The 17394-nt window shown below is 36.5% G+C and overlaps 2 protein-coding genes and 1 pseudogene across 2 annotated transcripts; all 3 read right to left on the bottom strand.

Moving 5' to 3' along the window:
* Window positions 1-368: 368 nt before the first annotated feature.
* LOC110415436 (uncharacterized) lies at window positions 369-2395 on the bottom strand. Its single transcript, XM_021427099.2, is given in 3 exon segments — window positions 369-1094; window positions 2076-2218; window positions 2221-2395. Coding segments are annotated over 3 exon segments (843 nt in total). The 5' UTR covers window positions 2387-2395; the 3' UTR covers window positions 369-560.
* A 252-nt stretch (window positions 2396-2647) lies between these two features.
* On the bottom strand, window positions 2648-4128 carry LOC110414914 (protein CANDIDATE G PROTEIN-COUPLED RECEPTOR 7 pseudogene; annotated as a pseudogene).
* A 2673-nt stretch (window positions 4129-6801) lies between these two features.
* LOC110414912 (ammonium transporter 1 member 2-like) lies at window positions 6802-17311 on the bottom strand. Its single transcript, XM_021426309.2, has 10 exons — window positions 16759-17311; window positions 16597-16656; window positions 16453-16500; window positions 15388-15520; window positions 15223-15299; window positions 14868-14966; window positions 14707-14777; window positions 14517-14607; window positions 14329-14419; window positions 6802-8437 (listed from the first exon to the last, which is right to left on the bottom strand). Exons 1-10 carry the CDS (start codon window positions 16999-17001, stop codon window positions 6891-6893), a joined length of 2460 nt encoding a protein of 819 aa, XP_021281984.2. The 5' UTR covers window positions 17002-17311; the 3' UTR covers window positions 6802-6890.
* Window positions 17312-17394: the final 83 nt, after the last annotated feature.

Raw genomic sequence — 17394 nt, 5'->3', positions numbered from 1 at the left:
CTTGTTGTTTGCTCAACCTGATTTTAGCATCGTTTATATGGATTCTGAGCCCAAAGACAAATGGACTGGAGAGAGGTCTTTGTTTAGAAGAAGAAGATGCACTTTCTTATGAAAATTTGGAAGGAGCCCACTCATATAGTAGATGCTCCTGCTCTGGTACATTCAGGCAGCAATGGGTCAATGGCTATTGAAGCCAATGATTCCATTTGAAGACCTCCTATCCCCGCCCAGGGTCCCCCACTCTTCTCACCAAAACGAAGGGAGGGGAGGAAGACAAATGAAAGTGTATTATACTGCCGATATATGGTTATAAGGTTTCATCTTCTAGCTAGGAGATGGAGAACAAGCTTGGACATGGCCCATAAAAGGATACGAAGCAAGATATGTGCATGAAAATGTTATTGGAAGACATTACTAACTTATCTTCCTTTGCTTTCCAAAGTTACCTGCAGCATCAAATCAGCACTTGATGGTGTCTAAGCAGCAGCAGCATAGACATGAAAAGTTCATGTTTCTTTTTCCCATCGAACTGGACCGTGTAATTTCTAGTAGGAAGAAAATCAAAATAGGAACCTAGTGAAAGAGCCCAAGAATGGAAAAACCGCAATCAACAACCTCAGCAGCAAGGGTGTATCTCTGACTCTCCCTATCCTACTAAATTTACCCTTCTTTTGTTTCTTTGGTAGTCCATTTCCCTTTTGACTCGGCGCCCTCTTTTGGGTCTCAACTTGATCATCCAGTTGATCCCATCCACCAAATCTGGGGCCTCTCTTGGCACCCTTATCATGTAAATCACCATCCATATTCAGCCAGGAGCTATAACTTGCCTTCTCTCCACCATTCCTATTTGCTTCTTGTTTTCCCTTGTTTGTTCTCACGTTATTAGGAGCCCTTGTAGAATGTTTCTTCTTGGTCTTGGGGCTGGATGTGGATTTCCATCTCTTACTCGTACTTCTTGAAACCTTCTCAAACACAAGGGAAAGCGCTGACTGCCCTAGTGGAACTGCTAATGCCATGATAAAAGCATTCGGGCCTGATCCCAGCAGCAATGATATGGCAATGGCCGGTAGCATCCAACCAAAAGCTCTAAATACCTGCATGTAACATCTTTAAGGTAAGTAACTGCCATCATCAAGAAGCATGAAGTCAACATTATAAGGATCATGAAGAAGTTGTGCTATGTAAACATATGAAGCCTGCTAGTTTATGATGAATTAAAGAATATACATATTACAACTAATTTTAAGATTTCAACTACTCCAAATATGTCAGCTATTAGAAAAGGAACTGAAAGATAAATCATTCATATAGCCAGATAAGCCATGATGTCCTACCAAAAATGTATAAACAACAAGAATCTTACCTTTTTCCCCGAAAAAAGAATTTACACATTTGCAAAGAAAGATGGAAATTATAGTAGCAAATTCGAATACATCTTTATCTTAGTTGAGGCATTTAAAATTTACTGCTACTCATTAGATGACCCTAATATGATAATGCTGATGATGCTAAGAAAGACTTCAGCCAGTAAGCTTGTTCCTTCCTATCAACTTTACATATAGCAATCTTTTTCTATATGTATTTGTTACAGCCAGAGAAAGATTGCACTCTGCTAGAATATCCCCATATCCCCTTTCTTTGCAGCCCAATTGTGAAACAACTTTCAATTATTCTTGAATCAAAAGTTGCAGAAACTCAATATGTCCAACAGAAAATCAATAAAATGAGAAACAGAGAGAAAAAGAGTTTAAAGGAGGATACCCTTTCCTCCTTCATGATAGCTGCTTTCCTCATTACTACTACAAGCAACTTTTCAAGGCTAAACCTTCATTTTTATCTCTCACTCAGATGTTTAACACCTTAGCTCTTCTGCCCCTCCCCCACCCCCAAATTCACATCATTTCTCAACACCAAAAGAATTAACCCAATCATAAAAACTACCCCTTTATTTACGTTTACTACTAATTTCAATCCTCAACTAAAATTCAATCAATTTTCTCAATGACCCAACAAAGTTACAATCACTAAATATATATATATAAAAGAACTCCATTTTACATATAACTTTTAGCTACCTTAAAAACCCAGAACTCATCATCCTCATCAAGGTCCCAGACATCATCGTAATCATCGTAATCATTGAAATCAGACCACCAGATCCTCTGCTTCCGGGTACTGCTGAACTCGAACTCATCATTAACGTCGTCGGAGTTCTGAAATCGAATCTGAACCGTCCACCTGTCTGGCGGAAGCCAGTGGAATTGCAGCGTACGATGTTGGTGTTCGTGGACGTGGTGGTGTTTAAGGATTTGTTAAGGTTGAGAAGAGGGAGTGAAGTGAAAGGTGGAGCTGCAAGTTTAAGGAAGGGGATAAGCTGAGTCCCCATTGGTTTGGATAATTCATTTCTTAATTTCCTTTTATAGGTTATTGTCTAAATCATTTTATTAAATATATTTATTTTTATTTTGAATTAAATAAATTTATATAATTAATTTTTTATTATAATTATCATTAATTAAATCATTACTTGTGATTTCTAATTTTATGTAACGTAATATTAAAACTATATAACTTATTTTCTTATGATAACACTTTTAAAATATATGAAAACTCAAATTTTTGGTCAAACTATATAATAAACTTATTTTTAAATTTCAAAAGAGCAATAATGAATCATATATAAAGAAAAATTGTACATAACATTACAAACCCATGCTGAACTTAGGATTCTCAAGGGTGAAAAGAAGCTGAGTCGTCTTTCTTCCAACACTTGAGCTGCTGCGTTCTCTTCCTCATCATTAATCACTAAGTATGGGTTCTTTTCCATTGGCTGAAAATTATAGAAAACAAACACATAGAAAGCCAAGCTTGCACCCTCTTCCAAAACAGTCATCATCCACTCCAATCTGTAATTCAGGAATGCCCCGACTGCTGAAACCATGATTCTTGTGAAGTACAAATATCCCATCACAACAATGTAAAACTGCTTGAAAAGTGTTAACTTTTCCAGGTTTTTAGACGCTTTTCCATCTGTCTTGGATGCTTCCCTCAAGCTTTTTATTGACCAAATGATTGGAAAAAAAACTACACAGCAACAGGCAATATCAATCAACAAGAAGAGTTGGTTCCAAGTCATCCAATCCCTCGTTGCAGGCCCGGTTTCACTGATAACCACATAAGTTATGTTTTCAAGAACCTGTAGAGGGATTACTGTCATCAAAACCTGTTTTTCACGTTCCTGAAGGTAAGGTTTCAGGAATGACCAGCCTGTTCCTATCAGGATTATCACAGTGAATAACATGATTCCTTTGAAGAATCCGAAAATGTAAAATGCCACATCCCATCCATGGGGAGTGCCTGTTTTCCTGACATACATTTTGTCCTCAGAGGCACAAATCATTTTAAGGCACTTGAATAGAAGCAATGCAGCCATTATTAAATGAATCTTCTCAACTCTAGGCTTCTGATTGATGCAGGCAAAAACCCAAATAAGAAGAAATGCTGCGTATATCAAAAAGAAGAAGAAAAAGAGTTTTGGCAATGGGGTTTGTCCTGCAGGCAGGAAATCCTTTTCACCTTCTTTCAGGTTATACATTTCAGTATGAACATGCATTGACACTCTGAATTCTGGCTGACAGTTTCCGAATACCAAACTATATTTATCAGGGGCATTGATTTCTATAGAACCGCTATAAGACGAATCAGCAGTAAGGTTTTCGAACTTGAATATGACTTTGCCATACCTGCTTGATAATACACAAAAGCCCTCACTGGACTCTGATTCATTCCAAATGCTTCGCAATGAATGGATGCTAGCAATGAAAAATCCCATGGAGGAAGGGTTTGGTTGGGTGCTTTGATGCCTCGATGTCCATGTAACATTCCTTACTGAGATTTCTACATGGCCATTTTTGCCAAATCCGAAGCTCTCAAATAAGATCATGGATCGGTAATCATTGAAAACCCAAGTGTTCTTGATCTCAGACAAGGAGACTGGGATGCTTGACGAAACGAATAATACTGCACATAAGAGTTGGAGTAAAGGGTGATGGAGAAAAGTTGTATAGAAATTGAAATGTTCCATCATGTGTGATCAATATGGCAACTGATCTTTCCTGGGGAGAAAACACTGACAAATGGTAAACAAATTTGGAGATTTCTCTGAGAATTTCCATTGAAACAATGTTGGAACTTGGATGGTTGATAATTGTGGTAAAAGTAAAAGAGGAACGGTTTATGTGCCAAAGAAATTGGGAGAGTAAGGGAACAATCATAGAACATGTGTCGATCTCATAGAAACTAATACAAAGGATTTCTTGCCACCTAGCTCGTCTGATAAACTGTTTCTTATATTTATTTCATAAATACTCTCTTGTTTTTTGTAACATGACTGACATAATAAATCATATTAAAATATGAAAAAGTGATTATAGAAATTTATTATTGGTGTACATTTTTAAAAAGAATGAATTATTTAATCAATAAATTAACAAAATCTAATACATCGCATGAAATACGAGTTGTTATGATCTTCATGTTATGCAATAATGTTTATACGTAGTAATTTCTCTCCCATGTAAGATGGATAAACAACTCCTTGTTATCTTCTTGCATAAAAAGCTTTCCCTTAAAAGAAAAAAAAAAGGTTGTTTCACAGACAATAGTATGCCTTTGAAGTTATACATGGTCATCTTTTACCATTTAAGTTAAAGATCATGATAGGTGGCTTCAAATTCCAAACAACAACATATGGGATATTTCAGTGACAGGTTGATTGATAGATCAAAACTTTGACCATTAATGTTCTCACAACAGGGCAAACTGACAATGCAGTAAAGATAAAAAATTTCAAACATAAAGAAAAATTGTTCTTACAATTGGCACAAGCTAAATGTGACAACATTGATTGCTGGTTCATAAAAAATTCTGCAATGACCATAGAGACAAAGGCTACTAATCACACAAACCTTTCTTCTGCCAAAAAAAAAAACAGAAGAAAGAAAAGAAAGATTGGGTCACTAATTGCATTTTCAAGCACTTTGGGCCACTCAACTCTGGGAGTTGTAAAAAGCCTGCTAATCTCTGCTGGACAAGGGAAAAAAACAAACAAACATAGAGACACAAATGAATCTCCTATGCTTCAGTCAATAGAAGCATTTTGTGAGGACAATTTTTTTTGTGGGGACAAACTCATATACAAGGATCTTAGTGAAACTATTTACAACCTCATAAATCCTATCACTCAAGAGCTAGCTGATGATCAATACAGTCGTGCTCTAGCTTCTGACTACTTAACAGTGACAAACTATGGGTCCTTTTTTGGTCCATTTTCGAGATTAAAAAATGAATTTTCCAATAGGGTTGGAAGGGGGTTTATGGCATTTACATTTGGGGACACAACTAGTCCTTTGGCAGGCTATGTCATGCTGTCTATACGGTCAGTTAGGACTCCAGTACAAGAGGGGGCAAATTTCTTCTTGGCAAGCTAATTAAAGCAACATGGAGTTGGCAATCCTACTTAAAATAATATACTTTTAAAGCAATCATTCTCTGAAACCCAAATTTAGTTACTAGGTATCTGTCTGTTTCCATTGCTTTTAAGTATGAAGTGCTCTATTTCTTTTTCTAACTAAGAGGGAACCTTCCAACCACTTTCCATCAACATGGCTTAGCAGAGCAAGAAGATACGCAAAACAAAAGGAAACAACAAGGAAATGAAGGCATTAACTATCTAAAAAATATCAAGGGGTGAAACTTGGAGAAAAATGTTTTTATTGAGAAAATACAAAGCAAGAAATTTGGCACCATCAATTTTATTGGCATGGGAATAAATTCTCTGGCAAGCAATGATCTCTTAGGGGAACCCAATGGATATATTGTTGGCATCATGGGGATAGGCTAGTAACTTGAATGCCACAGGTAGGCCTCTTTATTTGGGGGAGGCTAGCAGAATCCTGTGAGCCAAAAAGAAAATGTTGGATGGAGAAAGCTAGTGATTGAGAGCAGAATATAGGGGGCATTAAATCAACTATATACCATTGGACTTTTGACTATAAAGATCAAAGGAAACTGGCAAAAAGATTTGAAGTGGGAGTTAATTATTAGTACAACTTGGATTTCATGGATCAAAGTTAATGTATGTATACATAGTTCAAAGACTTTAGCCATTTATTTCCTTCCTTGTTGGAAAGTTTGTATATCAGTACTTTCAATGGATACATTCAAATCACCTCCCTCCAACTTGCTTATATGGCTATTTAAACCTTTTGGTCACTAGGTCTCAAACATACAAATTGCCCAAATCAAGCATTGATTCTCCCTATGGTCTATATTTATGGAATCAGTTCCTTCTGATGAACAGAATGGACTGATGGCCTTACATTTATCTTACCCTTTCAGTTAGACAGGCTGTCTATGAAACTTTTTTTTTTTCCTTAAAATTTTTGCCATTGCTGTTTAAGGAACTTTATGATCCAAATCTATAACATAGGCTGTCTTGTGATGTTCTCTGGTTTCTTTTTGCATGGTCATTTTTGGTTCCTTTCCTTGTCCAAGTTCCCAGTAATATTTTCTCTGGAACTCAAAAAGGAAAGCATGAAACTAATCTCTTTCCTAGAAGTATATTCATGTCCAGTTTATAATTGTGCAAATGTGTCTAAAGTTCAGTAATTTAGGTCTTCGACAAAACCATATTCCAACTTTTAACACACGTTGGTGGAACCTAACTGTTCTGGTTTTCAAGAAAACAAGTTAAATATCAGAGATTATGATAATTTCCTTTCCAAGAAAAAGGGATGTGACTAAAGTTGAGTGATTATATTATATACTTAGTACATAACACACAATTAATAAAGGTTTACAATTACAAGGGGCAAATCACTAAATTTGATTTATACATTGGAAGGTGATGTTTGACCCTCTGTTGAAGGACTTCCATTAGTTGGTTCAATTTTGGTCATCATGAACCCTGGCGTGCGGGAAAGATCCTCCTCATCATGATATGCATAAGCAAATCCCCCATGCCTAGTCAAGTCCATCCCAGCAGTTTCATCATTCTCGGAAATCCTTAACAACTTCATTTTGTGTAGCACATAAAAGAGTGGCCCCATTGTGGCCGTGACCCACCCTGCTATGACCAAAATTTGAATGATTTGTGCCCCTAGCAGCTTCCCTCCACCACCCATGAACAACCCGTGTGGGCGGCCCGGCCGCCCTGGATACACCTCGTTGACGTATGCCTCCGTTGCAAACAATCCGGTGAAGAGTAAACCCCACGCGCCGCACCCCCCATGTAATTGGGCTGCCTCTAGTGGGTCGTCATACTTCAATTTGGATGCAAGAAGGTTGAATCCAATTAGAACCCACGCTGCCACAAAGCCACATATGATTGCAGCCCATGGTTCTACTACTGAACACCCTGAGGTAATTGCAGCAAAGCCCCCTAGCAAACCATTGCAAACATCGATTACATTCCAATGACCAACTAATAGCCTTTTACTAAACAAGGTTGTAAGGGCAGCTGTGCACCCAGCCATTGTCGTCGTGACAGCTGTCCTCCCTATAGCACTCCATTGCCCATAATAGCCCCCACCCCGACCATACCCTTTCACGATGGTCAAAAACGAACCCGGGTTAAACCCGTACCACCCGAACCACAAAAGGAACGTTCCCAGCACTACTAATGAGGCACTATGCCCGCGTAACGCCACGGAGCGATCCGCCCGATCGAACCTGCCAAGCCTCGGACCCTCAATCAACGCACCCCATAAGCCAGCAATGCCCCCAACCATGTGAACCACACCCGAACCAGCAAAGTCAATCACACCCGAGCCGAATAAAAGGTTATCGGATCGGCTCGCACTGGCCCACCCGTCACCCGACCAAAACCAATGTGAAACTGTGGGGTAAACGAAGCCGGTTAAAAAGGACGAGTAAATAAGGTAAGCTACGAATTGGGTTCTTTCAGCTATGGACCCGCTGGTAATCCCGGCAGCAGCTATAGCGAAAGCCCATTGATAAAGAAAGAAACTATAATCACTCGAAGGTGAAGGGTAAGCTTTAAGTCCAAAGAAGTGGCGTCCTATGAAACCATTAGAAGGTGAACCAAAGGCAAAGGCAAAGCCAAAGAGGTAATAAGACAGTGCACCAGCAGCTGCGTCAAGGACGTTCGTCAACATGATGTTCATGGTGTTCTTAGCTCTGACTGAGCCAGCGCAGAGCATGGCAAAGCCGAGTTGCATGGCGAAGACTAGGTAGGCGGAGAAGAGGAGGTAAGTGTTGTCAATGGCGTGAGTGGCGTCCGAGAGCTGGTCGGAGATGGTGGAAAAACGGGTGCAAAGGAAGGAAGCGAGGGCAGTTGCATTGGTGGAGGAGGAAGAGGAGAGGAGGGGGATGAGGTCAGAGGCTGTACAAGTGAGGGAAGCCATGGTGGAAAAATGAAAGAGGAAGAGGGGATGGAAAGAGAGAGGGCCTCCAAGGTGGGATTATATAGACAGTGAAAGGAGGTTAAAAGAATGAAATTTCAAAGCAGACTTACAATGGTTAGATTTATTCAGATAGTAGCATTCAATGTTAATAAATATATGAATATATATATTTATATATATTTTATGGGTGTATTCACGTGTAAATGAACAGGTGTATGTGTGAAGGAGATGAAATGAGAATCCAGTGGTGCCAATTTGCACAGCAACCAGTTTTTGAGAGAATAACAAAGAGTTAAAGAAAATACAGACCGCCCAAGTGGGACGAGCTGCTATCCCCTCATCCTCTCGTGACAGCAACTCTCTTTATCCATAATTAAGTTATAATGCCATAAAAGATTCATATCAGAACTACAAGTGTTCAAAAATTTTGATTTAAGACCATCTATAACCAGTACGAGAAAAATCAAGTTTAAATTTTGTACCTAATTACCATTACATGTAAAGGGACTCGAGATTAAAAGCAAATTTGGTCCACTCGAATTAATTAATCTCGACTCCCGAGCTCGGAGTTAATTAACCCAGAGTAATCAGTTTTGGGGTTAATGGCGTGCTTTGTTTCTGTTTCCAGTAATTAAGAAATTAATTAATCTTTTATTTAATTAAACAATGGAAATAATTGTTTACAATTATCTCTATATGACGAATATGATGGAGATGGATGGCTATATCTGTAACCACTTGGGTCAAAACTTTCTTTTTTATATATGCAGAATTAGTAAGTGAACGTTGTTAGCTTAATTTATTTATTTTGATTGGTTTAAGATTCATTTTGTATAACGTAAAGGTTTTGTGAACATTTTTTAATTTCAGGACCATTAATCTAAAAGTCCAACCAAGGAAATCAATATATTATTCAACTAGGCAAAATATCTAGAAAAGTCCAATTTTTATAATTAAAGCATTTTAAAAGCCAGTGGTTAGGCTAACAAACATTAAAAGCTAGTTATTGCCTTTAATTTTCTCAAAGAGAAAAGAAAACCCTTGCCTAGTTAGTGTAATTAGAAATCTAAATCTCCATAAGAATTCCTCGTAATAAACATGAAATGCTTATGTATTTCCTTATTAATTATTAAGAGTCTATTTGTTAATGGACAGAAAGCAAAAATCCATCCCTGTTGATTTAATATTGTATAGTAGAATTAGATAACCATATGTCTGACGCCAAAAAAGCAATTAATGGCAGTAGAATTTAACTCTTGGTTTATTTGTCAAAGCCAAGATAACATCGTTGACATCCTTGTTATATTTCCAATATTTTATATAAATATATTAAAATTTTATTTTAACTCAAAAGATCACCCTATTCTTGTTCAAGCACAGAATACTGATAAAATCTGATGCATTAATACTAGTATGATTGCATCCAGATTTGAACCTTTGGGTTTTTTTCATATGGCAGAGTCAACACAGAGCAGATTCAAAATTTTTAATAAAAATTGAGATTTGAGTGGAAAAGGTTAATTTTTCATTTCCAAATTATATTATTTATATCATGTAGCTTTTGAAAGTGATTTTTCATCCTAACTTTAATTATAATACAAAGCAAAGTTGTTCATCCATGATTTAATTCTGTCCAAGATACAAAGAATCTCAGGCTTTGATTCCAAATCTGAATTTAAAAAAACCCTTCAATTGTTCCATCAGCACATGTACCATTGGAGGAATCCATTACCAACCACAGTCACTAGCTTTTAATTAAAAGTGCAAAATGGATCCCATGATTATTTAATGTTAGGGTATTGCATTAAAATTGGCTGGATTTGAAGATCCCTGCTCCCTTTTCAGATGTACTCCAATTAGTTTTTTAAGCTGCTGACTTAAGTATGAAAATTGTATTGGATGAATATATGTTTAATCTATTTGTTTATCAATAATAGATCCTCTAATATCGTTATTCAATTTGTGAGGCAGCAAATCATTGAGGTTGCATGTGGCAATTAAAACTCTATAGTTTATTTGGCAACACTTCACCATACATCTCAAGAAAACAAAAATTGTCAATAAAAGGTTCTTCATAGGGAGCCACCATGATTGAAGAAAGATTCACTTATAAAAAAACAAACTGTGAAAATGATATGTTATATGCAACCTTTAGTGATTAATTTAATCCCAGTGAGCACCAGAAGCAAGCAAAGGGCATGGCTTCTCAATGAACTTGCAGTCACTCCATGCCTCAGAAGTCTCAAACCAATAAGTCAATGTTTTGATTAGTGTTTTCTTAACCATAATTAGGTGATCATTGATGTCATAACCTCAATTAATTAAGCAAGAAGGTGTGCATAAAACCATGGTTATGCCTCACCAGATTGTGACAGCATTTTTGGTCCTTTGGCTTTCACTGTTAGAGTCGGATGGCCTCTTCACAAACTGAAGAATCTAAAATTTTATAACTCAAAACAGATTGCATCAGGCCACAGATTTCCATGCATCGACAAGTTGCCACAGAGCGTGACGATGCAACAGATTTGCACCAGCAATCGGAAACTGACAACCAATGCTTCAATTAGTCAATATAAGTTACGTAAAACCAAGAGTGATAAGAGCATTATTGGCAATTACTTTGATATGAATGACTTCATCACAATTCATGAGTTGAAGAATCTTAATTTTCTGAATAATTGAAATGAATGTAATGTCAAAAACATTGCTTTATAACCAAGTCGCCGCGGCATGTCATTTTCCTGTCAACATAGACACAGTAAGCAAAATATGTTTAAGTAATAAGAAGCAGAATTAATCATTTAGTTATGCTATGCAGAGTCAGCTATCAATAGTGCTTGCTTGTGCCAGGGAAAAGTCTGGTTTACAATCTCTGAAGCATTCTTCTTTGCCTTTTGGAAGCAGATGGTGTACCTGTGACTAGAGAAGAGGTCGACTATAGATTGAAAGCACCTGCAAGAAAGATCCATTTGCCTCCCTTTGTGCGAACCTTGTTTTGGCTGATTTAAACCATTTAACCAGTGAATGCAACAACCCTTAGTGCAAGAGAGTGGAAAACATAGATTGACTCCTAAAGCACTAGGCTTCTATGCACAACATGATAGTTCCTCTAATCAGCTTATATATATCTAAAATGAAATCTTTCAATGCACATACCAACCATCATAAGTTATGAGAAAGCCATGGGGAATTGACAGTTGAGATATTTTAAATCTCCTAATTTCGTTCAGAACATTTGATACTTGTAAAATCCTCAACTGAGACAAGCATGTTTTCTACTAGAAAGTCCTTCATAGAAATGTGAGAGTGAGACTTAAAAAGAGATAAGGTTTTCTTTAAATTTGCAGAACCTCTAACATCTCAATATAAACTCTGACAACCATCAGACAGCTTAGATACCAACACCTATTCATATGTAGATTCCAGCAATTCACTTCATCTCTTTATCTCATTCAAGGTGGAGCTTTTCCCCAAGCTTCTAAATGTATACATTGTACATCAGCAGTGTCAATTTGTCTTATTCATTTACAAGAATCCAGCTGATTGGTTTCTCCATGGGATTTTAACATAAAGTTATGAAAGTTGAGCTTTAAATTTTGAGTTGGTGAAAAGACTGATTGATTGGGTTCTGAAATTTGAATTGTGTTTGTATGTGGATATATAGCTGCTGGAAGTTAAGCTAAGGTTCAAATTTACGGGAGAATTAAAATTGAGTAGCTCTCAAAGATTATATTGAATACCAATAATGGTGCTGGAAATTTGAAAAGGAACCATACTGAGTAAAATGAGATTTTTGTGACGAAATTAATAGGTATAATTATTGAGAATTCCCACCAAAAGAGGTGAGTGGGCAATTTTTTTTTTTATAGTATTATTGAATGCTGATTATGATAGATTAAATATGCTAGATATGTCAACTGTTTAGATATTATTCAATTACATTGAGTTCCAATGTTTATATTTGGATTGCAATTGGGTTGCATGAGCTGTTAATGATTAGGAATTATTATTAAGATTGTTTTATACGTGTTGTTTTTGTGGGCATATCAAAACTATCAAGCTGTTTACAAAATGGGAAACAACCCTTTAAAATATGATGTATGCATTACACTCTCATATAAAGGCCCTAGAGAGATTGTTAATGAATTTTCTAATCTGTCTTGGTGGCAATTTTCATGATGCTTGAGTGTAATATTTTAACTATGCCATGCTTATTAATTTTTGTACTTGAACTTGTTATTTTAATGTTCACTGATTTTATGATGAACTTGGCTATATATCACTCATGGCTCTCATGATTTAAACATGCATACATGCCTTCTGAGCTTATGATTGAATTGATTATATGCAAGTGAAATTCCATTGGTTTATTTTCTTGGGTAAACCCTACGAGTATAGGTCTTATTACCGCATCAGATTTGTGTGGTCCTTGTGCACAAAGTAGTGATTATTGATTATTAATATTTGATAGTAAAGAGGGACCTAAAGTCTCGAGTCATATTTGATAGCACGGGGAATTCCCACTAGTAGGTAAAAAGGGACTTGAAGCCTAACTCATATTTGGTAGCGTGGGGAGTGCTCATGAATAGATGTTAATGTTATTGATATGAGAGAAAGCCTACGGGCTGCACTAGACCTACCCAAGGATATCCTCATTGATATGTTTTTATTAATTAAGCATGTCATTACAATTATACTTGAGTATGAAAGACTTACCCTAACTGGTTGACATGTCAACTAAGTAAATTTTGGAGAGCAATCATGGTGAGAGGACTTCAACTCGTTGCGTAGGTAATTAATGTCTCATAGCCCTACTCTTGTGTCACTCCGCTTACTAGATGTCGAGTTGTCTACTATTTAAAAAAAGTGTTGTATTTTTTAAATTATTTTAAGTCGAGGCCTTTAGGTATTGTTTAATTAAATTTGAAGTTATGCTTTATAAAATGTGTTGTGTAAATACTTGGTATTTTTTTTATGAAATCATATGGTGATGAAGTATTAAAAATTGCTACTTTAGCACGAATCATTGTTAGTGTGATGAATGATATAAAGGAAAAGAAATTACTAGGTAAGATAAAAATATTTAGAAGGCTTGCTGAGTTCGTATGAGCTAACCTACATGACTCGTGCACAACCGTAGGTGAGGGTCGTTACATTGAAGTAGCAGTTTCATGATACGCCATATGACTTTCTGTAGATAGACTCCTCGTTGCCTGTGCTTTCAACCCACAGGAACCAGCATATAAAGATGGGCAGCAAAACTCTACTTGAAAGTCCTTTATAGAAATGTGAGCGTAAGACTTCAAAGGAGAGAAGGTTTTCTTTAAATTTGCAGAACATCCACCATCTCTAAATCAACGTTGATACCATTCACAGCTTAGATACCCACACCTATTTACATGTAGATTCCAGCAATTCACTTTAACCCCTAATCTCATTCAAGGTGGAGCTCTTCTCCAAACTTGGAAGTGTATAAATTGTACATCATCAGTGTCGATTTGTCTTGTTCATTTACAACAAGTCAGCTGATTGATTTCTCCATGGAAAAAAAAAGGGAAGGAAACATAAGAAATAATCTTCCATTTAGATGAATTATCAATCTTCCCTTGTTCCAAATAACCAAAAGAGAGGACCAGATGACAACTGAGCTCAACTCAGCTAAGCCTTAATCCGAACAAATTTGGGATCTGCTAACTAAATGACATAACTACATTTTCATAATCACAAAATTTTTGTATTTTCTGAAGTCACAGACGGGTAGCAGCCTTACTTCCATACTATTCTTGATTATTGAGTATCGAAGCTGCAGGTTGTTGTTGTCTAAATAGAATTTAATCTAGCCATTTTTCAAGCAAATTGAGGCAAGATAGCTCCAAGAAGGTCACTTTTCCTCAAGACTTCAATTGTCTTCCCAGTAAGACAAGGCCTATTGCGGTGAAAGCGGACAAGAATGTGGATGAATAGAAAAGTGCAAGCAGTGCTCCCCTTAAAGACTGCATCCAAAAGTTTCAGGTTTTAGTATCCAGCAATGGGCACAGGTTTTGCGAGAGAACAAGTTCCAATGGAATCAGATACACCATTTTTAAGCACCTTAGCTAGAAGCAGAGCATTGTCATTTGCATATTCCAATGAACTCTCTGGGATACTTTGGATTCCCTGAGCTATTTGCCATGAAAGAATCCTAAATTTTAAAGATTAAGAGCTGTTATATACATTATTATAGTATTTGTTGTCATAAATAAAAGTAGAAAAGAGAACTCAGTGTAAATGAGATATTTACCCGAAAACAAAACCTATTGCAGCTCCAATGTTGGCTTTCTCAGATGTTACCTCAAGCTGAAGGTCTCCAAACTGCAATTGGAAAAAACTTGTGTTTGGTAATTATTTCAGGTGCATTTGATTGAAGATACATCCTAGAACAGGTGGAGGGATGCTATCTACCTTCAGCATCCTAGTTTCCATTTTTGGTTGTTCGTCACTTGTTGTAGATACCGAACTTGCAGACAGAAGTTTTCCAGCTGCAGTCATTGCTTTCGCAATCTACAATGGTTCAATGAGAAGTTTTTCATATTTTATGATATAATATAAAAGTTTCCTTGGGGAAAAAATCTCAAGAATACTTTTTGACATGGCAGTAATCCGAGATGAGGATGAGGTCTTTGCACTATTTCTTTGCTTCTTGGTCAGGAACTACAATACATTTCAGTACTTCTCCAATCTCTAGGAAAAAAGTTTGAATGTTCATAAAACAGACTACATTAAGCAAAAGCATTCATTTCTAGGTTACTTGAGTTACCTTTTGTAGTTCCCCTTGACCATACTGTCCCATTCCCTGGAACCTCCTTCCAGCGGCTAGTAAACGCCTTCCAAATGCTAAAGCAGCAAGTCGATGGAATAAAGCTTCAGAACAAAAATTCTTTAGAATGTATTTAAGCATCATTTGCATAAGCATTTCTCTTGCCTGATTTTGCATTGTCAGTCAAAGAGCTCCCCAACAAAGGGAGCTTGCTTGCTAATGTGCGGGAAGTTGATGTATCAGCTAGCTCCCAAGCTCTAGAGAGATTTAATAATGTTTCTCCCAACTCTAGACCACACTGAAAAATATAGTTCAAAGAGCTAAGGTAATAATCAGCAATTTATTCTTGTCAGTAACACAAAGGTTATCAACATGCCAATCTTCAATTGTATCATATGGTTGGTTCAATTCCAAAAGCATGGTAGAGAATAAGGGGCATTCCTAAATAAGTCAAGCACTGAATTTTACATTTAGTTTTCAGTAGATATCTGTACATGAAGAGAATCATGAACTAAAACAGAAGCTAGGATCTTATTATTTGCATTCATGGATAATTTAAAACAAGATATTTGAATAATTGAATTCTATAGCTTCCATCAGCAAGCTGCTTCGCTCTAGAACAGGGACTGCAATTGTTGAATTTTAGCATGTCATTAATTTTCAATCTGCCACCAATTAATATTTATATATCTCTGCTTTTGCATTTTATGTTATCCTTAAATTTTCATACCCTATTCAGTTCTAACATTTTAGAAAGACGTTAATGAGCAGTAGAATTATTGCAGTGCCAGACTGAACAGAAGCTGAATGAGTAAACCCAATAACTTACAACTCTCCCCTGACCTCAGAGCCAATCCCTCTTTGGCACATTCACTTCTAATGCTCAATTTACGTATCTCAATCAATTTAGACATTGTGTAAATTAGTAGGACCTTTAAATTAATCGATTTCAGATCTTAGAGATGGAGAAATTAAAACCATATTATAGTTAGAGAATACAGGTACATGAACCGGCTGATGCAATTTACGATTGAAGTCATAAAAAGTGAGACTGAATAAGGAAACTAAGCATCAACTATTTCTAGGATCAGAGTTCCAGAATTCTTCCTAGCAAAAGATATACAACTTAACCTTACAATTCATTCTTTTCATATTACCTCACAAAATTTCAAAGACCAGACTAACAATTCAAGAAATTAAGCAACCAAGCAATAAGTAAAGATAACTAACCTCATCAATCACAGGTCCATTTGAAAGATCAAAAGCTGCATCATTTAACTATAGACACATTTATAACACCCCAAAAAACCCATCATTGGCATGCTTTAAAATGATAGTTAATTATATCCGAAAGAGTCACCAAATTCATCTTACATCTAAACGAAGGTCTCCCGGTAACTGGGAAAAGTAATCTGATGGAAGATCAAAACTGTCCTGCAAACCACAAAAACAGAAAGTAGGTTAACAGTTAACATTAAAAAAGAAACAATGCAAAGAACCAAATTTGATGAAAAAAACTATGAATTTAGTGCTTACAGAAACTTCTTGGAGAAGGGTTTGAGGGTTAGGTTCAAGGGACTTGGGAGAGTCTGATTCCGTGAGAGCAAATGGGATAGTTTGAGGCTTTGAGAGGTAGAGCTTTTTGGAGTTAAAGGGTTTTCTTAGAGAAGTTTTGGAAGCGATAAAGTTGGCATTTTGGTGAAACAGAAGGGAAGGAGAGTGGGATGGAGTTGAGGGAAAGGTGAGAGGTTGAAGGAGAAGCAGAGAAGAAGAAGGCATGCTTCAAAGCTTTGAGTTGTTCAGTGGCAGATGCTGTTGGGATTTTTGGTAGTTTTGGAAGTTAGCTTCTGGGACTTCAATTTATAGTTTTTGTTTTTTGTTCATTTCTTTTTCTAAGTTTTCTTGTGGATATTGGTTGGGCCTTAAGGAGGATTGAGGACCCACAACTGATATTTTTGGCTAATCTGCAATTCAAAGATTATCCGTATATTACTTTTCTTTTTCTTTTTTTCTTTTTGAGTAATTTTAAAAACATAATGGGAAAATCTTCTTCTATTGATTCTTATTTCCTACTTAACACATGGATTAAAAAAGCATTATTGAATTTGACAATTGAAGTCTTGTTGTTACTGCAAAACTTCCCCTAAAAAATCTCACTCAAATGTTGAATTC

This window comes from Theobroma umbraticum, unplaced genomic scaffold, assembly GCF_002168275.2.
Source record: "Theobroma umbraticum cultivar Fairchild unplaced genomic scaffold, ASM216827v3 scaffold_147.0, whole genome shotgun sequence".
Classification (NCBI taxonomy): Eukaryota; Viridiplantae; Streptophyta; class Magnoliopsida; order Malvales; family Malvaceae; genus Theobroma; species Theobroma umbraticum.
This window is presented reverse-complemented; position numbering and strand designations above follow the sequence as displayed.